The sequence below is a fragment of the Leishmania infantum genome, chromosome 9 (genome assembly GCF_000002875.2).
Source record: "Leishmania infantum JPCM5 genome chromosome 9".
Taxonomy (NCBI): Eukaryota; Euglenozoa; class Kinetoplastea; order Trypanosomatida; family Trypanosomatidae; genus Leishmania; species Leishmania infantum.
The window spans coordinates 544,674-570,000 of NC_009393.2; the positions used below are offsets into that span (position 1 = coordinate 544,674).

The following is a 25,327-nucleotide window of genomic DNA, read 5'->3' on the forward strand; positions in this document are numbered from 1 at the left end:
GAGCAGTCGCGAGCGCACACGCCAACACGCTCCAACCACTGTCACCTCCGCCACGTGTTTCGAACGGTCAAGACTCTCGCTGATGGCACGAGTGGCGAATCGGTAGCATAGAATATCACGTGTCGTGTGGGTCGTAAGAGCAGTGCGAAGGACGGGGAGAAGGTTGTGGAGGTGGAGACGCAGCCTGTGCGGGGCTTATCTAAGAGAAAAAGCAAGAGGTCGGCAGAATTGAGCCCCAACGGGAGCATCATATTGTGTTCCACATTCCTGCACAGTGCGCGGCTCGAAGCGCTGCTTTGGTCGGTTTCTCGTCTTGTTGTACCGCTCTTTTTGTCTTCGGTATTCAGTGGAGTGGCACCGCCTGCGGCGCGCGCGCCACCAAAGAGGAAGCGAGCAAACACACGCAAGGGAGAACAATGAGGGAAAGGTGAGGCTGACGGCAAAGCCCAAGAGCAGCGGCAGCGCCACTCAGCGTCACTGCGGTTTTGCACATGTGTGAGAGCACGGGCAGGCCGGAGTGTGAGCTTGAGAGAAGAGGCGCAGCGCTACAGCGCTCACGAGCTCTCTTCCCTCAATCGCACGAGAACGAGCCCTCCCTCCCCCGCCATGGCCATTGCAAGTGCGCGTTCGACTCGTCAGCGAAGAGCGCGACTGCGGTCGCATTACTAAAGGTCCTCATCCAGCTTGTTCTGTGTTGAGTCGAGGTATTCTGACATCTTGGCGTCCAGGAAGACAACGGACTTGTAGCCGCGCGCCGCTAGGTAGGTAGCGGCCGAGGAGGCCCGGACCTGATTTAAGGCGTACACGAGAATGCGGTCTTTCTTGTGTGGCTTACGCACGCCGTACTTTCTCTGAAAGGCCGACTCCCGCATCTGCATAGCGTCGTAGAAGTCGCGAAAGTAGATCACTAGCGCGTGTGGAAGCGGCCGCACGGCCTGCACCTCGAATTCCTCACGTACATCCAGCAGGTACACCCCGTTCGCGCTGCCGGCCTGGAGCGCGCGCACGACCGCCTGGGCCTCGTACACATTGAAGGCGTGTGTAAATTCTGGCAGCGACATCGCAACGAAACAGAAGTGACTTAGCTATCACGCAAAACAGTCTTATCGTGCGGCGCGTAGATAGTCTGGGAGATGGCAGCTCTATAAGAGCAGAAGAGCAAGAACGACTCTTTCTGCGCCGATGTCTTGCAGATGCGCGCACCCCAGAGCAAGGGCAAGTGTACGTACAGTGCGCGCCGCGAGGGAGAGGGCGCGGCTGCGGTCACCTCTGTTGCGATGACGGAGTGCGTTCTCAAGGTGGTAAATAAAAGAAAGATGGAGAGGAGGAGCGCGAGGAAGCATGAAGCCCAGGCAGACGCGGCGTCTCGAGGGACCAACACGAAGGCAAGCAGCTACGAAGAGGGACGTGACAAAAATGAAGCGGGCATATGGGCAGGAGCGCAGGGGGACGCCATTCATGGATGCCACGAGTGTTGGCAAGCAGCTTGAGGGTACCGTGCAGCACTGGTATACAATGGGTAGGTGTGCGCGACTCCTTTGCAGTAGCCCGCGGGGCGCAGATGTTGCACACAAATCAGGCAACGCGTCGCTACCTTTTCTTTTCCTTGTTCAGGAGGTGCCGTCCGAGTGAGAGGCGCTGTAACGATCGTAAGAACAGCTGAATCGAGTGATCCTGCACACGGTAACGAAATAATCGTCCGTCCAATCTCCTTCACTTGAGTGGAGTATGCAAAGACTCTGGCGCCGCCGCAGAGGTGCTGGGGGTGCCGTATGCATGGTACCACTGAGCCCAGCTGCCGGAGAAATTGCCGACGTTTTCAAAGCCAAGTTCCTCTGCGATCTCGCAGGCGATGGCAGAGCGGACGCCGTGGGCGCAGTAGAGCACCATCTGAGTCACTCCTTGGACGGGGCGAGCACCGCCGAAGAAGAACTCGAATTCATCATCCTCGAGGATACCGTCCTGGCTGAGAACATCCCGCAGAACCGGTAGCGGAACATTAATGGCAGAAGGAATCATCCCCGTCGCCGCGACCTCGGCCGTCGATCTAACGTCGATGAGTTGGATGTTGCGGACAGCATCACTACAACTCTGCTTCGCTTTTACAATCTTCGCCACCTGGTCGATGCTCAAGCACCGGCATAAACACCAAGTTCGTCTAATCATCGTCCACCGGCGCTGAAACCAGTAGCGTGCACGCGAACGATGTTAAGGAGACGATTGTCTGCCTGACGCTACCCAAGCACATGCTCTGAGCGGCGGAGAACGCCGCAGATCAGGGGAAGCGCGCAAGGGGATAGGCTGAGAGACACAAAAGAAGGGCAAACAACAGCGCTGATCCCCTTGCGGACACGAGCCGCCATCAGGTAAGGCCAGTTAAGTGATGGCGCGAAATGCACTGCCCAAGTTAAACTAGCGCACAAACAACGGAAGCACATAATGAATAACAAGCAGAGAGAGGCGTAGCGAGGAAGTGATGAGGAGTGCAGCACACCGAGCAGAACAAGAGACGACAAGTGCGGTGCGCTGTCCACCATGTATCGACCGCAACCCACCAGGGAGCGGTACTAATCAACACCAGCAGGGCCGCAAGCGAGGCAGCGTTGCAGCCGATGAGCTATCTAGAGATTGGAGGGAGGATTACGTCTACCCGCGGATGCGCAAACGTCTCCTTTCGCGCCTCGGTGCGTCAGGGAGCACTACCATGAATGGCACCGCGCAGTCAATGCCTTGCATGCCTTCTTCTCACGGGAATCGCTCTTGCATATCCGCTGACATCGGCTGGGTCAACATGGCACCCGAAAAAGAAAAAGAGGCAGAAAAACCAGAGCGGCAGCACCGCTGCCGCAGCGTACGTGGCAGCACGACGGAGATGAGGAGAGGCGTGACGACTAAGCGGCAAGCAACGCTGTTGACGAAACAGAGAGCAAAATAATAAGCGATATCTCTCATGCCACCTTGACATTGCCAGCTGCAGCACCGCGCGTGTGGATCTACCCCCGCGTGGTGCCGGCGTCGAGAAGGTGTTAGTAGGTGCATGAGGGCTAGCTATCACAATCAGCCAATACCACGGAGCGTGATGGCTAGCGAAGGGGCAGTGAAGCGCCAGTTCGCCTATGCTGCGCACTTTTCTTGCTCCGACCACTCCGCCCAGCTGCCGGGGTACACATCGACGTTTGTGTAGCCACTGGAATGAAGCGCGGCAGCCGCCCTCTCCGCGCGCATGCCGCGAAGGCAGTAAGTCACAACATGGTCTGAAACCTCCGGCTTGGGTGCGCTGTACTTCTTCTTGAACTCGTCGGCCGTCAGCTGAAGCGCGGTCTCCAGCTGGTCGAGAGGGACATGGACAGAGGCCGGGATGGCGCCCTCTGCCACTTCATCGGCGTTACGCACGTCCAAAATGCACATGTGCAGATCGCCCGACAGCTTCTTCGCCACCAGCGCCTTCATGGCTGCGTAAGTCAGACGCTGCATCATCAAATGCGCAGGAGGCAGTCCTTTCGTCAAGACGCAGAGCGATGCAGTGCAAGGGTTGGTGTGGTGATGATGGGGGAAAAACTGAGGAAGATACCGCGCGTAAGGTAGTGCCACGGCAACACAAAACAGCGTATGTGTGCGTGCACCACCAAAAAGGAGAGGACAGGAAAGAGGTGAAGAGAGATACAGCTGCAGGTCAAGCAGCAGCCGTCACATAATTTGTACGTGCCCGTGGCGCTTTCAGATTCCGCTGCCGACGTTGTCAAAAACCTCTCAAACTGGGGCGCATGAAGCGCAACGTTGAGAGCAACGCGGTCTCCGCCGCTCATGTTCTATGTGTGTGGGGAGGGGGAGGGGGAGGGGGATATGGGGGAGGGATCACAAGCTTGAGGAAAGGGCAAGGATTAGCTCGCCCGGCAAACGGTCACATCCACGCCCCCCCCATTTTCTCTCCCCGCCATCCTCTCTTTGGCCGCGGGTGCTTCGATAGCACGCCTTGGACTCTGGCACAGGGTTTGTTTGTGCGTGTGTCAGGGGTGTGGCTAGGCACGAAAGGGAGTCAGTACGCGACAGTGCTCGCTAGAGTGCCCACGCACATACGCACGCAAAAACGCACGGGCGCGCAAGCACTTCCTCAACCAATGCATGCTCAGGCACACAGACAGGTGAAGAAAGAAGCTTTTCTCCCTCCGATGCGTTGCGTAGCATCACGTCACGGGTGCGTCCTCTGACGAGGACACTCCGCTGCGACGACGAGTGAAAATGAGTCGCACAAGTGTATGGATGGACACAAAACCGTCAGAGTGGAGTGAAGGGGGGGGGAGGAGGAGGCAGAAAACGATAGGTCCCCCATCACGGGCACCTCCAAAGCACCTGCTGCACGGGATAATACCCTCCCTCGTTCCTCTCCCATAATCCACAGACATCCATGAAGAAATACACTGCTATGAGAACGCTTTCCGAATCCTCAGACCGCGCACCACATCTATGTAGAGAGATAACGCTTTTCAGCATGACGTTCTTCCACGAACAAGTCAACAAGTATGCGCATACACACAACAGCAGTTTTCCTACCTCTGCTTCACTGCGGCTATGTCCAGGAGCCCGGATAACGAATACTGTTTCCTGTTGTGCAGCCCACACTGCGATGTCACTGCATACACTTCAGGCAAGGTCCAGGATGAGGCTCGACAACGCCGCATCGCAGCAAACGAAGAAAAAGGCAGTGTGTGGATGCGTGGATCAGTTGAATCGTCGACCCGATTCGTAGGGGACTGGTGCGAACATCATCATGACCGCACGTGTCTCTTTGGCACGACGCCAGCCCAGACATTTCCGCCGACACCAAGAGCCCGCAGATGTACCTGAAGGCACGCCGGAGGCTGCATGGCTTTCCCAGAAAGAGTGGGCACGGGACCCTGATACCACACTGAGGTGGCCGGCATCATCGGGGTCTATGCAGCGTAAGGCGAGCGCGTACAGCTCAGATATAGCTTCGGGGAGAATATGCACACAAACGTATTTCCTGCGACTGCGAGGCCATTCCGCGCATCGGAGAACAAACGCTCTGCATTCAGCGGGGCGGAGCGGGAGCCACGACGTGGACGGTCGTGTTCAGCGGCGAGCCTTGCAGCTTGTAACGCGCACAGCACACCGTGGGGATAAGAGACTCCAGTTCTCCTTTGGTGCGCACGCGTGCCGCTTTCGTCCCGTAACTCACCCGGTGCAGCTGCTGGAAGAATAATGGTGCGACCGCGTCGTAGTCGCAGCGAACGGAACACTTGAGGGTGTAGTATTGTCGGCATTGCACGTCCGTCTCCACCACAAATACACAGCCGGAACAGAGCGCTGCAGAGCGCCTGATATACGCCGAGGCCAGCACGTCGTCTGGGATGCAGCTCAAGACATGCTGCAGCACCACAAAGTCGCACATGTCCGTAGGCAGCCTGCTATGGAAGGCAAAGCGGATCTCGATATTGTCATGCGTGACGCTGTCAGGCAGCTGCAGGTTGCGCTGCGCAGCGGCTAGGACACGATGCACAGCCGGGCTGCTCATCAAACGCTCCCACTCGCATGAACATCTCACCGTCTCCGACACCTCCAGCTTGCAGTCCACACAATCCACCTTGCTTTGCGGGTCGGGCAGCACAACGAGCACTCGCACCACTCCTTCCCTAGTTGGCAGCTCGCCACTGCGCACGTTCTTCGTTATCTCCTTTGCGTGAAGCGCAGGCGGCACCCACTTGTGTTGGGCGTAATCAAACACGCAGTCCTCAGTTTGATAGTCGAATGAGTCGTTGGTCAGCCAGTTCGCTCGCTTTTCGTGTGCGCCGGACGACATGCCGTGGCGGCGTGCCTCCTCAATGCGCTGCTTGCGCTCCATTCTGCGCTTCTGCTCCTCGGGAGGCATGTCTTTGAAGTATCGCGTGCCGCCAAAGTTGAAGTCCTTCAGCTTCACGTTGAGCTTGCGAAGCGACATGGCGACGTGCGGCATGTTTAGCTCCTCCGCGCACGCCGCATTCAGGTGCACGGCGTACATGGTCCAGAAAGCCTGCTCTTCCTTTGGCAGAGCCGCCTCCTTGCCCAGAAGGCCGAGCATAACTTGCTTCCCCACCTCGCAGAGGTCGAAAAAAGCCGAGTTCATCTCGGACTGGTTCCTCCACAAGAAGTCTTTGCGCTCGGGGTTGAGGGCCAGCATGTGCGTCCATTCCCTGCCTACCAGCTCCAACCACTTGCCGCGTGCCTGCTTCCACATGTCCAGCAGCTGCGCGCTGATGAAGTGGGAGAGGAACTCGCTGTTGAGGTACTTCTTCTTTTCTACTGCCGTGGACACCATAAGATTCGTCTCGCTGAACCCACCCAGACGCGAGAGCGGCCTGGACGCGCTGTCACTGTTGGCCTTCAGCTTCTCCTCCTCTCCACGCAGTGGGATGCCGTCAGAGGTTGACAGCGGTTCCCCAAACATAACCTCAGCCAGCCGACTCCCATCCGCCGTCATGGCGTCGTGAACGCATTGTGCCTCCGATGCGCAGTGCTGCAGGCAATGCGCCACCATCGGTACCCAAAACGGCGAGAGAAAGATAGGGTACACAGGGGATGGACGGTTCAGGTTTGTGCCATTCTCCTTCACCCTCACGTTGCTCACCACTGGAGTGAAGCTGGTGTCCTGCTTGGACTTCTCCAACCGGCGCCGGTACTCGGCGTAGCTTGCTGGCTCACCGAGGGCGGCCCGGTAGTAGAATACGCAGGTAAGTCGCTTCCAGTCCTCCCCTGAGAACGACAGCTCCACCTCCGTGTTTGAGTGGAAGTGGTGCGAGTCGAATATCATCACATCGCGCGGCTGCATGAGCACGTTAATGCCGAAGTCGTCGAAAGCAAGGGCCAGCCCTTTGAACTGCCCGTCAAGGCAAGCAATGCAGCTGTAGCCACCGTCAAAATCGCCGACGTCGGTATGAGAGGCTGTGCGGAAGCGGGAGTTGATGGTAAGCGTGGAGAACGGGGTTCCGTGAATACGCACAACATCCGGAATGGCGTCGTTTTGTGCTTTCCACCGCTCCGGCGCGACATGCCTGTAGAGCTCGCTGACGTAATCGACGACAGGGAAGACCGCCGGCCACGCTGCCTCGTGTTCATATGTGAAGGACGTTTTGCGTGACTTCAGCTCCACCGGTGAGCCCCGGTAGTCGAAGTAGCCAGCAATACCGCTCAAGGGCGACTCTCCGCCAAACATCATGCTCCGAAGCGAGGTGCGCACGGCAGCGGATGCGAGCAGCTCCGACGCCATGGATGCCGCGTACTTTGGTAGGGCTTCTCGCAGCACAACACCAATGATTTGCCCGCGACCATCTTTGATGGTACCGCTATCGTAAAAGTCGATCGCAGAGTGCACGTTGTCGTAAAAGGGGTGTGACTTGACGGCTTCCGCGTAGCTCTCTGCCACTTCCTCCGGCGTCCGTGTCTCCCTGGCGGTCGGAAAGTCAAAGATGTCTAGTTTGACCTTCTTTGGGTCAGGCTCCATGGCTAATCAGTCGCCGAGAATCCGGCGCCAATTGCACAAAACTCGAAGCCGTGGCGCACGTGTGTTTTCGAGCTGCAGAGCAGCGCCATCTTAGCAGAGTTTAGCGCAGTAAAGAGAAGGGGAAGCGATTACTGCGAGCAGCAATGGCGACACAGTTGAGAAGGTCTGGAAGGTATGAGAGGTCAGCAAGCAGACAGCTCAACGTCTGAAAGACAAGCGCGCAGAGACTTCCCGAAATGCGACTGGCAGCACACCTAAAAGAGAAGAGCATACAACACAACCGAAAGCGGACGTGGGCGAATAAATAACGAAAGGCAGACAGAGATAGAGAGAAAACTGGGGCATCGCAGAGACGGACAGAACCGCCACAAGCATATAGCTCAAGGACAGAGAGGCGTCTCAATACGCAATGCTTCACACGCATGCGTGCGCCAAGGCTTCACTAGCTACTCGGAGGTAGTTGCACCGCACACCCATACATCCACAAAAGAACGAAAAAGATCGTGCGCCCCCCCCCTCCCAGCGTCTGGTAAAGCTTTCACCCGCGATTGCGTCATGTGCTCTCAATGAATGCTGCGCGACGAAAGCAATCGGAATCACGGAAAGCGAGACGAGGAGCCAGAAAGGGGCACAACCGGTGCGATCCGCAAGACTTGGCTCAGGTTTAAGGGCCAATGTGCACACACGCCCATCTGTTACAGACAGGAACATAGCAACCCAGCCCCTTCCTTGTCGAAGACCGTTGCCATTCCTGTTTTCATCAGTTTCTTCGTTGACGCGTCTGTGCAGGCGCCACTGAAACGTATGCACGCATGAGCAGTCCCACAAAAACGCCCACGGTTTCCACTGCTGTGCGCTTCTCGTGTCTTTCGTCCACCGTTGCGGTTTTCGTTTTCTTTTTGGAGCATATCTCACGGAACCGCGCGCGGAGAGATGGGTGTGAAGTGGATCGGAAAGGGAGGTGGAGTGTACATGGCGTCGCCTTCACATTAAGCGAAAGCAAGAACGAGAGGCGAACAATGCAGAAAAGAACCACTTGTCTGAAAACTGCGCATGCCCACTTTTACTCGGATTCATGCCTCTTTCTCCCGACAACACATTGCCCTGCACGCGCCACTGACCCCTTCAAGGACGAAAGATAAAGAACGAGCAAATGGCAACGAGCGCCAGTACCACCGCGATGCCGAAGTAGTTGTTCGCTGCCTTAATGGAGGCCTGCTGAACCTTTTCCGCATCGTCTGGGTGCACGTCACCGATGTAGTACTGTGCGAGCTCCTCCACGGCGCTCTCTGAGTGGCCAACAGCGTTGAAGTCGCTCGTGCCATCCTTGCCCGCTACGCTGAGAAGCGTGTCGACACCTCCCGGGTGTTGATCCACAAACTTTGTGATGTCATACACCTTTAAATCCTTGATGAACCACAGGTCATTTTCCGTGATGTGCTTCTCCACCTCACTCAAGTGAATGTAATTGGAGGTCATTGTCACAAAAGACCGGTCGGAGGAAGGGCCGAATCCTGCACGCGTCAAAGGCAGAGTTCTTTGTGTAAGTTATAAGGTTCGCTTGGCAAAACAAGAGCGGAACGGGCAAGCGAAAAGCAACGAAGACCTAGACAGTATGCAAGATTGATGAAAGACAGATATTATGATAATTTCAGATGCAGCTGTGTAAAGGGAACGCATAATAAAACGCCGCCGAAAATTGAGGAGATACGGAGAACACACCGCTCTCAGATGCGCAGATAAGGGCGTACGTTGCACGTACAACAACACAGGGAAAGCGCGTACACAAACATCCACGATTACAGAAAGGTAGGAGGTTAGAAGCAGTGTAGGATGTGGTCAGCCATCGATCATAACGACGAGAACATTGGGAGAGAAAACGAGAAAGAACAACAGCGTCAGTGCCTCACACAGCACTCCCAGTACGCTTACCTACGCAAAGCGCCTCACCACCGCGCTACTTCGTGGTCCCGGAACCGCCACGCGCAGGAAGAGAGGCAGCGGCTCCACATTTGAGCCGCCATAACGATCACGAGAAAACTTCGTTGACCAGCGACCGCTGCGGCGAGCAAACTTACGTTCCCTCTCCTAGTTTTGCTTCCACGCCCTCTCGGACACAGACGGTCTGCGCACTGGGGCTGTCTTTCGCGTGTCTCCGAAGCGAGACGATATCCATCGGCTCTATTGAGGGCCTTTGAGGTCGCATCAGAGAAAGAGAGTAACTCCACGTCCACTTTCCGTATTGGCAGCTTTTGATGTTTTTCTTTCATGAGGACGTCGCGTGCACTGCGCACAACGCCTGCTTGGTGCCCTTCCGCTCTTCTCCGCTAAGAGCTTCTGCGGTGCGCCGCACAAAACACATTGTGGTGTTTCTGAAAGTGGTGCTAAGGAGCGTCTCAGAGGAAGGACAAGCGGGGAGGTGGAGGGGATCAGATGAACGCGGGCCGCGTGAGTAGATCCACACGGAGAGCAAACAAAACGAAACAAAGAAAAATCTCAGCAGGACAAACCACACATGCAAACGCCTCCGGTGCTTTCGGACTTGGCCGCCAAGACTATGATTTCCAAAGAAGAATGGCGGCGTCGCCACGAGGACAACAACCGAATTAGAGAAGATAAAACGGGGTTTAACTGCAAAAGAGTGGGCTGTGCTTCGCGTGACGATGAAAGCATGCTTCACAGCGACCACTGTGACGATGGGTTCAACTGCACGCCAACGCAGTTGGCTCTCCTTTCGCTAAACGTTCTACGAGTGTTTCCTCCACTGTATTACAGCAGAGTCCGAAGGACACAGCAGAAGCAGATGCCGATAAGGATAAAGACGACGACGATCCCGGCCACGCTGCATTGTGTCCCTGTAAAGACTCCTTCAGCTGCCACACATCATCAGGGTGGAAATTGCCGATACAGTGCTTCTCCATCTCCTTGGCGGAGTCAGAGTCGCCGACGGACTTGAAGCCGTTGGACGCATCTCTGCCGGCGACTGTGAGGAGGATTCTGGGGCCGACAGGATGCTCCTCGGCAAACGACGTGACGTTGTACACGTGACAGTCCACGATGAACCACAGATCGTCCAACTTGTGCTTCTCAATGTAAACAAAGCGGAAGCACTTGGTAGACATGATGCAAGGCTGTTATGTTGGCTGGATGGTCTTCTACGTGTCTTGCGGCTTGGAGCAATGCAGAGAGGCGAGAAGAAAGAGGATTTGGAAGAGTTAAACCAGTTCATCGAGACACTAACGGTGAGTAGGGTACACCGTGGCGCACTACAGCTGCTGTCCTTGACTTCCCGATGTAGCAGACGGCTGGAGACGGAAGCCACCTGGCCACCAAGCCGCTTTGCTAGAGCGGTATCCACATGACCCGCGCACTTTCAAGGTACTCCAATAATGGAGATCTAGGCCGCCCCGACTGCCTTTGTTTTCCTCACTGGAATTTGTAATACACTTGCTCCGTTGCTGATGTCATCTTTCGTCAAGTCTCCCTGAGCCAAATAAGAGGAGGAGGGAGAGCACGAAACTCCCTCACGCACCTCTGAAGATTTCTCCAAGAGGCACCAACCAACGAACCTGTCACTACACTGATGATTAATGCTTGTTACCTATTGCGGGCTCGAATAGCCTGCAGAATCGTCCGGAACCCGACAAAGCCCACGCAGTGGGTGGTGGCACGACTCCTCAACAGATCTTCCTTGTACCCTTGGTACGGCAGCGGCTTAGGTAAGCCTGCCTCTTCGTGAAGCCGGCACTCCACTGCGTACAGATCAGGATTCATGCGGCCATTTAGTACATCCTTCGGTACAAGCTCACTAATTCCCAAGGCCTGGCGCTTCGCGTCGCGCTCCTTCTTCTGCTTCCGAAAGACGCGCATCTCCACCTTCGACAAATTCGAGTTCAGATCATTAATGCACGCCTTCATTCGACGCTCACGAATGCTTTTTCGAGCACGCCGCACAAGCTTCATGGCTACAGCGTTGGCGACACACGCGATGATAAGAAAAGCGGAAAGGTCGAGAAGACACCGTACCCGATGAAGCAGACTAAGGGAACCGGGTAGGAGTTGCACGTTACTGGTGCCGCGAAAGTGTCTGTGCTGAGTGGGGTAGTCGTTCACGGACGAGTACGCACGTGTGTATACAACACGAAACAAACAAAAAACGATGGATTTGGCGAGGGAATGAAGTGCATTACGAAGGTGGCATTTCAGGCGTGACAGAGTATTGACTACATTCAAACGTGTGCAGCAGCATACGCGTCCGTACCGGAATGCGCCCCAAGTCGCCCTGTGAACGCGCAGCCGCCGCTTTGAGAAAAAGCAGAAACGAAAAATAACAGCGATAAGCTCATCTGAGAACGCGCGAAGCTGTAATTAACACTATCGCTGCAGTCTGCCTCTCCTTCTTTTCGTTCTTTCAAGAATGAAACATCGTGGAGAATCATCATGAAACACCTCTCTGTGGTGAGGGAGTTCTGTACATGGCTGAAGCGAAAACAAAGTAAGAAACCGCAGCACCGCACCAGTAAGACAAGGAGAAGCGCCTGATACTTGCAAAAGGCTATCCTCACTCAATCGCAGGGCTACTTCTCTACTGGTCTCGGTAGAGAAACGACAGCCGATACACACGTACACACATGCGTAGACGCATACGCGCGTGCCTGCGCCAAGGAAAGAGAAACACGCCAAAGCAAAGCGACTGTACCACACTTTACATAACGCTGACACGCTCCTCGTTGGGCGGAGAATCGTGAAGTGCACGGCAGCCTCAGCAAAAAAAAAGAAACTCAAAGCAGAGAGGAACGACTGAGCAATGCATCAGCATCCCACGAACCTTCCCTGCGGGCCTCAGTTCTGCTTTGGCGACTTCGACACGCGGGTTCGCACGAAGCGAACGTACGGTTTCGGCACAGGAAACGCGTCGAACTGCTTGCACAGCTGCCGGTAGCGGCGCGCACTACATGCAATCTTGGCATCGTACAGGTGCTCGATGTAGTCAACTTCCAGCCGTGAGGTTCCAAAGAGCGGTCGCTGGCGGAACTGCCACGTCAGACTGCGCAAGGAGAGCGCGTTGAGCCACTGACTAAGGAGAAGCCTGTCCCCTGCGTCGGACGCCTTGAACTGCACCTCCACACCACCGGCAGTCACTCGGACCTCAAATGCCAAAGTGCACGCGGAAGGGCGGCACTTCTCCAGCGCATCCGTAACATCCTCAACTTGAATCCCATCAATTCCTTTGTTGTGATGGGTTAAGAGAATGCAAATTGTGTTGGCAAAGACAAGATCGCTAACTGTAACACCCTCCAGGAAGTCTCGGAAGAGGGAAAACATATCGCTCTGCACCTTCGCGCTGCCAACGCCAAATGTCACTTGCGCCTTCACCTTCTGTGTTTCCCGTTCGCGACGCCGACGATCCCTCGCCTCGGCGTCCATGACAATATCGCGCACAGGCACCAACTCCGCGACAAAGGGAACATGCCGATCTAACTCGTCACGCAGCGGCCGGCAGCACTCGGGAGAGCAGTAGCGTTGCAGCTTCCCAACCACATACGACGCAAACGACTTCCAGTCCCGCTCATTCGCAGCTGTTTCAATGCCACCGGAGAGAATAGCATACTTGAAAGTGGCCGATACCTTCGGCAGCTGTCCATTAAAAGCTTTTACGAGGATCAGTGACAGGAGCTCTCGTTGCTGCGGCCGGTAAGGCACCCGGAACGTGTTTCCGGTACTGCTGGCGAGGCACGCCATGCCACACGAGTACGGCGTCACCGGCTGGAGGTCGACCGCGACGACGCATTGCAGGCCTAGTGGTGGGGCCTGTCGGTGCAGCGCAGCCCCGATGACATCCTCCACATCCACCACGGTCGTGGCGAAGGGCTCAATCATGTGCGACTCGCACGGGTAGACGTAGCTCTGTGCGCCGCCTTCAGGCCCCTTCGCTTTGTAGCGCTCCTCGTACTCCCGTGTGACGGCGACTGCACATCGCAGCTCACGCGACAGCAGCTGGTTCATCGTTTCCCACTCGCCAACAAGGTTGTCCCGCGCACACGACTCCTCCTGCTCCATTTGCTGGCAGTGAGAGCGTAGTGCACTTTCAAATTCACGCTGCTCAAGCTCGACCTCCTCCGCCGTCTTCTTCTTCGGCCGAGCAGTCGCAGAAGCCTTCTTCGCTTTTTTCTTCGGCTTCTTGGCTGGCACCCTGGCCTTCTCCTCCTCCATTTGCGCCATTAGCTGACGGAACGCGCCGCTTTCGCCGCTTTCCAAGGTTGCCCGCTGCGCCTGCTCCTCGATGTACACTGCCAACGACTCTAACCCAAAGACCGGTGGCTGACGAAGGCCCAGTGCACCACCGTAGCCGCTAACGTAGATGAAGTTGGACTTCGTCGTATCTGTCTGCGAGACGGCACGTAGCATCGTTGCCATGTCGGGGTCCTCCAGCGTCGTCACCTCGTAGCCTTGCTGTCGGAGCGCCTCCTCGAGCGGTCTTGTGTCGCCGTCGATGGCCGGCACGCCGGGACACCGCGGATGATGCAACGTTATGAGCAGTGCGCATAGCGACCCCTTCGTCTTGACGGCCGCATTCATACGAAGCGTGCGGATTTCCTCCACCTTTCGGTCGTTCAAGCTGCGCTGCTCGCTTCGCCGCGCGGCCTCGCGCTTCCCTAGGCAGCCACGCCAGTTTCGCTGAATCAACAGAGCAGCGTTCTCGCGCACGCCGTCAAACAGCTTCTTGTTGAAGAGAGAGACAGCTGCCGCTTCGTTCGCCGACATATGCGGGCGTACGCGCTGAATCAGATGCAGCGTCGAGCCGAATTCAGCATTCAGCAGATGCGCGTGAAGCACCGCAGGCAAGAACCACGGTCGTCCGCTGTTCTGCAGGCTGCGAATGATGTCGTCGGTGAGTACGGACCTGGGCCCGGAATTCAGCGGCCCCAACTTGGCAGTAACGTACGGCTTCAACGTGTCGCTGAGGAGCACCGACTCCGCACCTTCGATCATGCGATTCAGCATGAGCTCGCGCCGGCCCCGCATTCCCTCGACCATGTACGGGTAGTGCCACCTCAGCATGTTGCAGTCGTACACCGCGTCAGCCGGCCGCTCAGGCTCGCGGATGTGAAGTACGGAAGCAAGGCAGTCACCGATGCGCACGGTGATCAGCAAGTGCCCCCGCGGCGCAGTTGCCCTCAGTACTGTGTTGATGGATTCCTCCAGCCGCGTCACACTGTCGAATGCGTGGTAGCACTCCGCAGAAAGTCCGTACCACGACCTCCACTGCGTCTCTGTGTGTTCAGGGAGAATGTGCGGTGTGCGCTCGAGCTCACGGAACTTCCCGGACAGCACGTCATACAGCGTCTCGCGCGCAATGTTCTCCTCGTCGAACGTGCACGTGAACACCACCGCCGCAACGGAAACGTCGTTGCTCTTAAAGATCCGCATGTCAGGCAAGGCGCCGTGATCGAGGTCTTGGGACTTGTCGGCGGGGCCGGGAATCCAAACCACGTCGTTGCGGCGCACGACGTTCGTCGCGGAGCTGATGAGCAGCCCGTGGTTGTGGTGATGAGAGCGGTCCTGCAGCACGTAAGCGCCGGGACCCTCGTTCATCTCCAGCGTAACGTACGGGTATCCACGCAAGGAGAGGTAGAAATGGTCGATCTGGCCTGTGAAAGGGCGTTGAATCTTCCAGTTACGTACGTTGTGTCCGCCGACCGCGATCCAGTTGTCGTAGCTCACGAACCGCGTCGGGCCCTCCCTCGACACGAAGAGCAGATCCTGCAGCACATCATCCACCTTGACACTGAACTTGTTTGCTTCACTGTCAATGCACCGCCACACGAGCTTGTGCCACTCGCCATCCATCAAGTTCTGCCGCTCGGTGCCGCGGAGTAGCGCAGAGCAGCAGGCACCGAACGCGTCCACAACATAGAAGGTCGTGTGAAGCTCGTGGTAGCGTAGCCGCTCCTTTGTGATGACTGGTTCCGAGTTCAGCACGATACCGAACTCTTGCATTTGGAAGTTGCTATCCGTCACACCCAAGAGCGTCATCATCCGCGACGAGACATCCGTGCGGAAGCACAACTCGATTCGCCAGTTGTGCATGAGAGGGCCGAAAAGCGGCAGCGTTCCGACGTTCATGACTAGGTTGCCGTCAAACGACGGAGCGCTGCGCGGTGACGGCTCCTCCACAGCGCGCAGGTTCAACAGTGTCTCGTGATGGTCAGCAGGAATCGTGCGCGTCACTTCCTGCAGCGTCCCGTTCTCGACGGCAAAGAGCGGCCACCGGACAATGGGGTGCGAAGGAAAGACGCCTGACCAGAACCGCAGCTCCGCAATGGCACCACGAAACACCAAGGCTGGCGCGTTCACCTCGTCAAGGTAGCCGCCCACAAAGAGGCGATGCGACCATGGGTTGAAGGCGATGGGGTGCTCTTGCTGAATGAGCTGAATGTCAATGAACCGCCCGTCCACCTCGCACGACAACTGTCCCTCCTCTAAACTGTGAACGCGCAACATCAAGTGGTGGAAATTCGTGCCGTCGGTAAGGCCTGCTTTCGCCACAGATGCCACCGCCTCCAGTACTCGGTTGGCGGAGTCGCGAATGATGACTCGGACCGAGTCTGGCATGTCCTCGTACCAGTTGAGGCTCAACTGAAACAACTGGCCGACGTCCTCGCGCTGGCCTTCCATGATCTGTATCAGCACTCGTTTGCCGTCTACTGGCTTCAAGTCCGTGCGAAGCCAAAAATCGAGCGCCAACTCGCGAACCACCTCGTCGAAGTTGGGAATTCCGGGCAGCGCCATCACGGACGACACGCCGTCGAAGGTGTAGAGAGTGATCTTGTCGCCCCAGCCATTTCCGCGAATGGGCTCACAGTCGCCGCCCGACTCCTGCTCCCGCAGCTCTGACAGCAGCCCTGCAGTATTGCGGCGCTGCAACTGATTGAAGATGGCAGTGTGGCTACGTGCGTTCTTGGCCGCCATTAGTGAGGCAGCCATAGATGCCCGGGTAGCGCGGTTCGCCGGGGGAGACGCCGCGAACGCCTGCGGCATCAGTAAAGACGAGTCGATGTGAGGCGGCTTCAGGAGGTCATTGTGAGCGGCTGTGATGAGCCCGTAGCGGTTCACTGCAGCTGCCTGCCTGTCAGCGGGGTGCACGTAGTGGTATTCCTGTCGCAGCTTGGCGATCTTCTTACGCAGCTCCTTTGACAGCTGCACGCTGCCTCCGCCCTGCCTCGCGATGTCGCGCTCGTGCACCTTTATGCCGCGTGCCTCCGTCGCATCCACCTCGACGGCGTTCACGTTCATCTGCAGAAGTCGCTGCATTTGCTTCTCCTTCGCGATTTCATCCGCGGCAACTTGCATTCCGTACTCCGCTGACGATCGGACTGCCTGAAGAAAGGCGACCAGGATGGGCTCGAGATGCGCCTCGACGTGGACGCCTCGGTGGACAAGAGTGATGTTCTCTCTTCGCTGAACACACTGCATGATGTCCTCAAACACCCACTGCAGTGCCGTCGCCTCTTGCTCATCGCCTCCGTCCACAATGCCATCCAAGGGGGTAGCAAAGAAGCGGGGCGTTAGAGGGTACTGGGCCACTCGAAGCTGCGACTCGATTTCCTCTGCGGAAGGCTGCGCTCCCTTTCGAGCCTCGTAGATAACGGCGATGCGATTCTCAAAGGTCGACCACGTGTAAGGCTCCTCATCCTTTGCCTCCGCCCTCCGGTCTCCCTTGCCTCCGTCCTTGCGAGCCGGCTTTTCAACACAAAAAAAAAGAACCATAGCCTGCCTGTCGCAGTTTCGTGACCAAAGAGGGATGACAGAGCCCAAAGGGAGGAAGATAAGGTTGCTTGTCAGCGTGAAGAAGCTGAAAGCACCAAGATGACGGAGAGAGCACGGCTCGAAGCCAGGACGCACACATGCGCCGCACGAAGCAAGAGGTCGCTTCTCGTGTTTTGCGCCACCCAGGAATATATGCGGAAGAACGCTCCTAACGGCTTCGAAGAGCATTGTGTTCAAGCGTGTGTGTGTGTGTGTGTGTTTCCACAAAGCACAAGCCAAGGAAGAAGATGGCAAAAGGCCAAGGAGCGGAAAACGAGAGTAACGCAAGGAGTTGGATCGACACACAGGACTTTCCTAGCATGAAGTCCGCAGCAGCAAACATGATGGAGAGCAGAGGGAGAACCCACTATTTATGGTTCAGCACCGACGGTGCGGCTGCCGCGTTCAGCTTCGGCACACAAAATCTATCTCTGCTATTCTGCTGCCCTTTCCCCCGTGCGTTACTTGCATGATGATATAGAGGGCCAAACTAGCTTGAGCTCATCACCTAGTGGCAGAAGGAGAAGAAACAGACGCTAACGGCAGCCCATCTGTCGTTTACATGGAGAAACAAGCAAAGCAGATTTACATCTTTTTCTTACCCTTCTTCTTCTTCCCTGCTTGGGACCTAGTGGCGCTAATCACAACGATTTGCTTGTAAACGACAGGGTCGGTGCGCTCGCTAACCCGAAGCGTAGTTACATGCCTGCTTGCCTGCAGCGACTTGAGTAGGCACTCGGTGGCACTGGGTGTGATGGTGCACATATTCAAGTCCACCACGCGTAGAGCTGTGCCGCACTCCATGGCTTCGCACAGTGCTAGCACGGCGTTCACGTCGCCTGTAAACGCCGTGTCAGCCAGGTCGACGTCCTCCAGCTTCGAGCTTACGCAGATTGCCTTGGCAACCTCCTCCACCCCCTTGTCACCGATCGCATTTCCACGGAGCGACAGCACAGACACGTTGGACTCCTTCACGATTCGCGATGCAATATAGCCCGCTCCATCCGAGCTGACGCCGCAGTACTGGAGAGAGAGCGACGTCAAGGAGCTGTTCCACTGCAGAGCTGTGCAGAGCTCCCGCACCCCGGCATCCTCCAACGGGTTGAAGTCGAGGACTAGCGTTGTCACCGTTGCGTTGCTCCTTAGGTAACTGCCAAGATACCGGCAGCCCCGTGGCCCGATCGCGCAGCCTGGCAGCTCGAGGCGCTGGATGCCAAATGGGTTACGATCAGGAAGCGGCTGGTATTGACTGAGAAATTCGCACAGAATGAGAATGCCATCGTCCCCGAGTTCTGCGTGATGCAATTGAATCACACGGAGAAAGGGATAAGGTCGCAGTGCAACGCTGCAAAGCGTCTTCAAATCGCCGGGCGCAACCTCGCCATGCACAAACAAGGGAACCTGGGGTACTCCTTCCTGATCCCCATCCTTCACACGCGTCAGCTCCGCCTTCAACCGCCTCGCAAAAGGGGCAAACGGCTCCCCTAGAACGCCGCACGCTTCATGCAGACGACGCAGATCCGTGTCGACATGGAGCTCCTGCGCTACGGTGATCACCGGCGCAGAGGCCTTTGCGTCCTTTTTGCCCTGCTTCGGAGGCATACTCGTCCGTCACCTCTATTAAAGCTGGCCACCACATATGCGTGTACGCGCACGCCATAAAGGACACACGCGAACCAGAAAGAAACCAGACGGAAAAAGAAAAGCAAAGAGAGTTGATAAACCATGATCATGTCACTACGGTAAACGCGTGAAGACGCTTGCCGTGCGGCGAACGGAAAACCAGAGGTGATTGCTTTGTATTGGGGAGACAGCTGTGCGAGAGAGGTCTCTTTTTTTTGCCTCCCAGAACTTTGTCCGTGCGAACAGACGTGCAGCAACTAGGCTGGTGTGCTACACGACACCAATTTTTAATGCGCATTTCGTTGCTTCAACCGACGCTACAGTACATGGCTAAAAGAAGCGAATACGCCTCGTGCAAACGGCAACACTGCCACCCAACCACGGCGAAGCCAGCCGTGCTATACATCCCTCACATAAACACATACCAACAACAAAAAATAAACACCACCACGAAGAAAACCTTCAACGCAGAAGCGCTAATCACCCATACCCTCCAGCAGCAGGCTGCGGAGCTCCAGCAGGTCGATCTGATTCTGTGCACTCGGAAGAACTGCTAGAATATCCTCTGCGGAGATCACATCCTTTTCGTCAACAGACAAATTTGTCCTGAGCTCCGCTAGAAGGCGCGGAAGCTCTGCCGGGTCCATATAGCCTGTTCCAGTGCGGTCGTATCTGCGAAGGAGAATGTCGATTGGGTCCTGTGACCCCGCTTTTTCGTCCTTTTCCGATCCGAAGGAAATCGGGTCCGCCGAACGCGACGATGCCTCTTGCGTTCCATTCTCCATCAGCTGCCCTTCCGAGTCGAAAGGTGCCGCGTAGCCGCTCAAGATGGCGAAAAAGTTAGCACTATATTTGTACAGATCAGTCGGTTTGTCGCGCATCACAGCCTTTGTGTACTGCTTCATGATCGTCCCCAGCTCCGGAGGGACGTTAATCTGATCAGCAGAGTACATGGCGTTCATTTTCGCTAAGTATATGAAAAACGAGGCCTCACGACTTGACAATTGCTCTGAAGCCCGCTCCACTAGTACAACCAGAGTAGCGAGAGGGTGCCTCAACTTCAAAGCGGAAAACTTGAATTGCACAGAGAAAAAGAGGGTGTGTAGAGTAAAAAAAGAGAAATGAGGTAGAAGTGCCGATGCACCACAAACGAGCATCACATAGAAGTTGGCCAAATTGCACTACCAATTTGCACATGCGCGAGTGGTAAGCCGTTTAGAAATGCGGCGAAACCAAGAATCACTTCCCATACAAGGCATCTACTTTTATTTGTGCGTGTTTCCCTCATCGTTCACAGAAACGGAGAAATATGCAGCATCTATTGTATGCAAAAAAAAAATAGAAAAGGTGCTTTCAGAACTAGGCTAACGTGCACATCGTCGTTCATCATCTCTGACCCACGCAAAAAAAAAAAGCAACAGCACCTGCCACCGTACCCTCACTCGCTTCACTCAGAGAGGCGAGAAAGCGCCTTGTTTTGTTCCAGTACAATTCTATGCAGCCTTTCTTTTGCTTCTATCGATTCTTGCAGCGACTTTTCCAACTCCGCCACTCTGGATTCCAGAACTTTGTTGCTTTCAACGAGCTGCTCACACGAGACCGCAATTCTCTCATTCTCATCAATGACCGCCTTCAGTGTTGCCCGCTCATCTTCTAGCGCTTGGGCCTGCTCTCTTCTATCAGCCGCATCGTTAAGCGATAGAACTTCACGCGCGACAAGGCGCGCGTTGGACGCTTCCAGATCCTGCACTCTCGTCTTCTCTTTCGAAAACGAAGCTTGGAGTAAGGCCATGTCCGCAAGAAGTGTGTCGCACCGCTGGCGCAGCAACAAAGACTCATTGTCTTTCACAATCACCTGCTTGCTCAACTCACTCAAGCTCTGATGTAGCTCTTCAATACAGCGCTCTTTCGTCTGCAGAAGCTGAACGAGCTCCGAGCACTTTGCTTCGAGTTCAGCTGCCTGGTGATCCCCTCTAGCTAGTCGTTGATGGTGATTCTCATTCTCGTATTCGAGTGATTGGATATCCAATGTCAGCTGTTGCTCTCGTAAATGCATCGATCTCAACTGCTCCTGTAAATATGCCACAGTCTCCTCCTTTGAGGCAAGTCCGGCGCGCACATTATCCAGCTCCCGCTCAAGGAAGCGCTGACTTTCCAAAAGCGACTCATTCTCTTGCGCAGCCTTTTGATATGCACTTAGAATTTCCTGTACCTCCATGTCTTTTGCCTTCGCAGCGTATACTGCGTGTGCCTCACGCTCGCACAATTGCTGAATTTCAGCACGCAAATTCTCGTTTTCGTTTGCAAGTGTGCTTAATTGACGGTTCGAGTGGTTTTTCGTAGCCGAGAGCTGCGCTACATCCGCTTCGTACTGGCGCAGCTGCTCCTCCCAGTGATCTCTGTCCCGCTCAATTTGAGATTTCTCCACCAGCATCTTTTGCCGCTCCTCTCCCAGGAGTCTGATTTTGTCCGCCATCGCGCGTTCCGCTGCGGTTTGATCGCTGCATCGCTGCTGCAACGCACGAAGCTGCACGGACAAATTCTCGACATCGTCTACCGCGATTCGCCTCCGCTCCGCCTCGGTGCTTAGCTGGTTCTTTGTCACCTCCAGCATCGCCAAGGCGTCCCGCTGCATCGCACTTAGATCCTCCAAAGCACCACGAAGCTGATCGCACTCTCGCGTTTTCTCCTCAAAAAGAATCGCTAGGCTATGCGGTGCCTCGGCATCCTCTCCCGCAGTTGGCAAAGCGTCCTGTAGCGTGCACACCTGACACGATTGGGACATCCGTTCGATAGGGCTGGTTTGACTCTCGGATTCCGAGCGGTGAAGCTCACAAACTGTGCCCGTGTTTGTCCTCTCGACACGCTGCAGCTTTGCCTGCTCCGCCAACTCTGAGCTCAAGCGATCGCATTCCTGCGACAAAGTCTCAACAGTCATCTTCAGTGCCGCAATCGTGGACGATCGCTCCACATTGCTCTCCTCCAAGCTGCCCTTGACTTTGACGACTTCCTCTTTTCTGCATTTCAGCAGCGCCTGCATTTTTCGCAATTTCGCCTGCAAGTCCGCCCTTTCCATACAAGCAACGCTCTTTTCGCTGTTGGCGGCGGCCAATTGCTTTTCGAGAACCTTACACCTTTTGCTTGCGTCGCCAACCTCACTACGCGAGCCACTGGGGTGTCGGAGATTTTCTAGCTCCGCGTTCTTTTCCTTGATAGTTTGCTCATATTGGCTGGTCAGCTCACGTACATCAGCATACGACTTTGCTCGCATGGTAGAAAGCAGCTGCTCTAGGCGCTCCACCTCTCGATGAAGAAACGCAATCTGCGCCAGTAGATGCGCAACCTGTCCATCCCTTCCTGAAGTCTCCGAGGGAGAGCGCCCCACATCAACACGCGACCCGAGGTTCTCGCGCGCGCCAACGGCTGGAGTGCCACTCATTGTCAACTTCTATGCAGCAGCTCAAAACGGAACTGATATACTCACTGCACTTATCATGAGAAAAAAATTCAAAACGGAAAAAAACAAAAGCCCTCAGAAGACAAGAGAAATGAAGAGAAACAGATAAACATATACTTGGAAGGAAAGAAGCATTTGAAGCCCTATAAAAGAAATAGGTGATTCAATAAAGTTGCACCTGTTCATTGGCTGACCACAGCGTGCGCTGCATAATTCCAGCTAGCGCGTTTTTTCTTGTAACGAAATTCTTTTAATTCATTCACTTACAGCAGTATTCTTTTCTAGCTCAACTCTATAAATGTGCTATCATTCGGTATGTTTCAGAAAAAGAACATACTCTTCCGATCACATTGCAGAGTGCGTACCACTCCCATTTCAACGACTCCGATAAGTTACACAGACACGCGAAAAAAAAACACCACAGTAGGCGCGGCAGCTGCATATTCAGCAATATCTACCGCTTATAGAATTCCGACCTCTGCTTTTCAAAGAGCTCCTGCTCCAACTTTTTTATACGCTGCGAATTGTACGCGTCCGTCGCAACCACCATAAGTGGAACAGACACCATTCCGACACAGAAGCCGCCGACAAATATCAGCGATATTTTCGCGGGAATGCGGTTTCGTGGCTTCCGGAACGCGATAAACGCTGATACGCTACCAAGTATAATTCCTGCGTCTAAGCCGCGCTGCATCGGCTCGCACGACAAAAAAAAGCGCCACTGCTGTGCCAGCGCTCGCCGGCGAGCTTGGCCGATTTCCAGGCCTTCCTGCTCAATGATGTACTGCTTCAGATCCTTGACGTCGGAGTCGGGGTACATTTTGCTCGGATCACGAGGCGCCTGAATCTGCTTCATCAGCTCTACCGTCTCCGGAGACGCCACTTTGTACCGACCAGAAACAACCAAATCGCCGATGTTGGTCGACTCTGGAGGACTGTCCTCATAGTGAGGCACCGAAGCGGCCGGCATCGTTTCCACTTTGCTGCTGCTGCCTCCCATCTTTTCCGAGGCTGGTGCAAAGTCGCTTGGCCCTTGACTTGCTGCTGCGAAAATTGAAGTAAAAAGATCAAAGCAGAGGAGGATAAAAATGAAAGGGACACTTTATTGAGAGCTAGGCCATCGTTATTCTTGCCTTTTCAAATCAAGAGCATCAATCATAATTATATTCACGCCCGGAGGAGCTACCATCGACCACCGCGCACTATCCACATGGAGAGAGAATCCACCCAAACATGAAGAAGAAAGGCAGCAGGACCTTTCTTATACACCACGTTTTCCAAGCAAAGGGTCACCAAAAGGGGCCCACTTCAAACACAGCTCCCCTGCACCACGAAATAAATACCTGCCTAGCCTTCCAGCACAATGCAGCCCTACCAGGTGCAAGTCAAACGCTAAAACGCAACGAAGAGAATACGTTAACGAAAATCTAAGTACTTCCGGTGTTAGTAAGCACCGTGCACACGCCAGATTCCGGGTTCAATGTTGCTATTCTTATCCGTTCCCGACCATGAAGGTGACACAGCGGGGGGGGGTCAGCACACACACCCGGCACGTCAACACCCACCTCTAAATTACAGTAAGCGCGCTGCAAATCAGCGGGGCTGTTCGCGTGCACACACGCCCCTTGATGCGTCACCTGCGGAGGCGGGCGTGCGAGCACATGCTCTTATTAGGCGCTAACCTTCGCCCACAAAACTCTGGGGCAAGAGTGGTCGTACGCTTCGCGGGCTGCAGCTGAGATACGCCTCCGTTTGCCCTTCCCATGGTGCCAGCATTCCGCTGTGCGGCGCTCCGGGTTGCCGCCGCGATGTGTAGCCATGGTGTCTGGAACAAAATTGCTATGCCCTCTGCGTCCTTCAGATGGGCTTTGCAGCCTACTCCGGCGTCGTTCCCGTGGCGAAAGCGCTACATGATACACTCGTATTTCGAGCTCGCCGCAGTAACCACCACTGCCGCAAGCAACCGTTGTCGGCGGGTGCGTGCCCTGCCGTGGTGGCTTCCAAGGTTATGGCGTTTGTGGCCTTCTACCTTTAAGCCGCCATCGCCGAGAAAAAGGGTTTTAAGGACGAGCTGTTGTGCGCGTAGGGGCGGCCAGCATGTTCACATCACGCAGCGTGATCAGGGCAAGGTTGCTGTCGAGGGACAAAGGGCTGCGGCAAGCGAACGCGCATAGTGCTCCTATACTGGGAAACTGCACGCCCAATGGTCGGGGGCGAGCATCACAAACAAAACACCTCCCTCAAAAGTATCCCTCACAACCCTTTGACCTCAAACGACCCGTGCGAACAGGGCGTCTGCATTAACGTTGCTGAGAACATATCGTGCTTCTCGGCTGTCATCGTGCGTCCTTGTTTACGATGATGTGGTGCCTCGGTTCGGCGTTACTCTGGTTTTCTCTCTTCGCCCGGCCAGTGTGGGGCTGATACAATTTTGTGCGCTTGACGGGTGGCGGCCACACAAGCAGCGCTAGCCCCAAATGTGGAAGTACCCGGTAAATGGCCATAAGGACGCGAAAAAACGCATGCCCGATTTGCCGCCAAAGCATCAGCGCCACAAACGGCGCCAGGACAGATATGCCTCAAGATCATCGGCGCAAGCCGGCTTTCATTAAAGCGCGCGAAACTGCAGATGCACAACCCAGCTGCTCTCTGCGCTGCTGCGGTGCGGCGTGCAGTCGACTCTGCTATGCCATCCTGGGGTGCAAGGGGCCCATATATATTCCCGGACCAGGGCCCGAGAAAACAAGCGTACATCTACGCTTACTTGTCGCGGTATTCGTACCGGTCGGTGTGTGCTGGTGAACTAGTGAAGCGGTTAGGGTTAGGGTTAGGGTTAGGGTTAGGGTTAGGGTTAGGGTTAGGGTTAGGGTTAGGGTTAGGGTTAGGGTTAGGGTTAGGGTTAGGGTTAGGGTTAGGGTTAGGGTTAGGGTTAGGGTTAGGGT

The 25,327-nt window shown here is 55.4% G+C and overlaps 12 protein-coding genes across 12 annotated transcripts; all 12 read right to left on the reverse strand.

Annotated features, from left to right (window-relative positions):
• Positions 1-665: 665 nt before the first annotated feature.
• LINJ_09_1530 (conserved hypothetical protein) lies at positions 666-1,061 on the reverse strand (the record flags this gene model as incomplete). Its single annotated transcript, XM_001463571.1, has 1 exon — positions 666-1,061. The coding sequence occupies one exon, from the start codon at positions 1,059-1,061 to the stop codon at positions 666-668; it is 396 nt and encodes a 131-aa protein (XP_001463608.1).
• A 652-nt stretch (positions 1,062-1,713) lies between these two features.
• On the reverse strand, positions 1,714-2,166 carry LINJ_09_1540 (conserved hypothetical protein; the record flags this gene model as incomplete). The annotated part of the gene is made up of 1 exon (XM_001463572.1): positions 1,714-2,166. The coding sequence occupies one exon, from the start codon at positions 2,164-2,166 to the stop codon at positions 1,714-1,716; it is 453 nt and encodes a 150-aa protein (XP_001463609.1).
• A 948-nt stretch (positions 2,167-3,114) lies between these two features.
• LINJ_09_1550 (conserved hypothetical protein) lies at positions 3,115-3,474 on the reverse strand (the record flags this gene model as incomplete). The annotated part of the gene is made up of 1 exon (XM_001463573.1): positions 3,115-3,474. The coding sequence occupies one exon, from the start codon at positions 3,472-3,474 to the stop codon at positions 3,115-3,117; it is 360 nt and encodes a 119-aa protein (XP_001463610.1).
• A 1,576-nt stretch (positions 3,475-5,050) lies between these two features.
• JBP1 (putative DNA J-binding protein) lies at positions 5,051-7,495 on the reverse strand (the record flags this gene model as incomplete). The annotated part of the gene is made up of 1 exon (XM_001463574.1): positions 5,051-7,495. One exon carries the CDS (start codon positions 7,493-7,495, stop codon positions 5,051-5,053), a length of 2,445 nt encoding a protein of 814 aa, XP_001463611.1.
• Positions 7,496-8,620: 1,125 nt separating this feature from the next.
• Positions 8,621-8,974, reverse strand: LINJ_09_1570 (putative cytochrome b5-like protein; the record flags this gene model as incomplete). The annotated part of the gene is made up of 1 exon (XM_001463575.1): positions 8,621-8,974. One exon carries the CDS (start codon positions 8,972-8,974, stop codon positions 8,621-8,623), a length of 354 nt encoding a protein of 117 aa, XP_001463612.1.
• Positions 8,975-10,197: 1,223 nt separating this feature from the next.
• LINJ_09_1580 (cytochrome b5-like protein) lies at positions 10,198-10,617 on the reverse strand (the record flags this gene model as incomplete). The annotated part of the gene is made up of 1 exon (XM_001463576.1): positions 10,198-10,617. The coding sequence occupies one exon, from the start codon at positions 10,615-10,617 to the stop codon at positions 10,198-10,200; it is 420 nt and encodes a 139-aa protein (XP_001463613.1).
• Positions 10,618-11,092: 475 nt separating this feature from the next.
• Positions 11,093-11,458, reverse strand: LINJ_09_1590 (conserved hypothetical protein; the record flags this gene model as incomplete). The annotated part of the gene is made up of 1 exon (XM_001463577.1): positions 11,093-11,458. One exon carries the CDS (start codon positions 11,456-11,458, stop codon positions 11,093-11,095), a length of 366 nt encoding a protein of 121 aa, XP_001463614.1.
• Positions 11,459-12,337: 879 nt separating this feature from the next.
• On the reverse strand, positions 12,338-16,972 carry LINJ_09_1600 (conserved hypothetical protein; the record flags this gene model as incomplete). The annotated part of the gene is made up of 1 exon (XM_001463578.1): positions 12,338-16,972. One exon carries the CDS (start codon positions 16,970-16,972, stop codon positions 12,338-12,340), a length of 4,635 nt encoding a protein of 1,544 aa, XP_001463615.1.
• A 918-nt stretch (positions 16,973-17,890) lies between these two features.
• On the reverse strand, positions 17,891-18,907 carry LINJ_09_1610 (conserved hypothetical protein; the record flags this gene model as incomplete). Its single annotated transcript, XM_001463579.1, has 1 exon — positions 17,891-18,907. One exon carries the CDS (start codon positions 18,905-18,907, stop codon positions 17,891-17,893), a length of 1,017 nt encoding a protein of 338 aa, XP_001463616.1.
• A 497-nt stretch (positions 18,908-19,404) lies between these two features.
• LINJ_09_1620 (conserved hypothetical protein) lies at positions 19,405-19,890 on the reverse strand (the record flags this gene model as incomplete). Its single annotated transcript, XM_001463580.1, has 1 exon — positions 19,405-19,890. The coding sequence occupies one exon, from the start codon at positions 19,888-19,890 to the stop codon at positions 19,405-19,407; it is 486 nt and encodes a 161-aa protein (XP_001463617.1).
• Positions 19,891-20,375: 485 nt separating this feature from the next.
• Positions 20,376-22,199, reverse strand: LINJ_09_1630 (conserved hypothetical protein; the record flags this gene model as incomplete). The annotated part of the gene is made up of 1 exon (XM_001463581.1): positions 20,376-22,199. One exon carries the CDS (start codon positions 22,197-22,199, stop codon positions 20,376-20,378), a length of 1,824 nt encoding a protein of 607 aa, XP_001463618.1.
• Positions 22,200-22,839: 640 nt separating this feature from the next.
• On the reverse strand, positions 22,840-23,385 carry LINJ_09_1640 (conserved hypothetical protein; the record flags this gene model as incomplete). The annotated part of the gene is made up of 1 exon (XM_001463582.1): positions 22,840-23,385. One exon carries the CDS (start codon positions 23,383-23,385, stop codon positions 22,840-22,842), a length of 546 nt encoding a protein of 181 aa, XP_001463619.1.
• Positions 23,386-25,327: the final 1,942 nt, after the last annotated feature.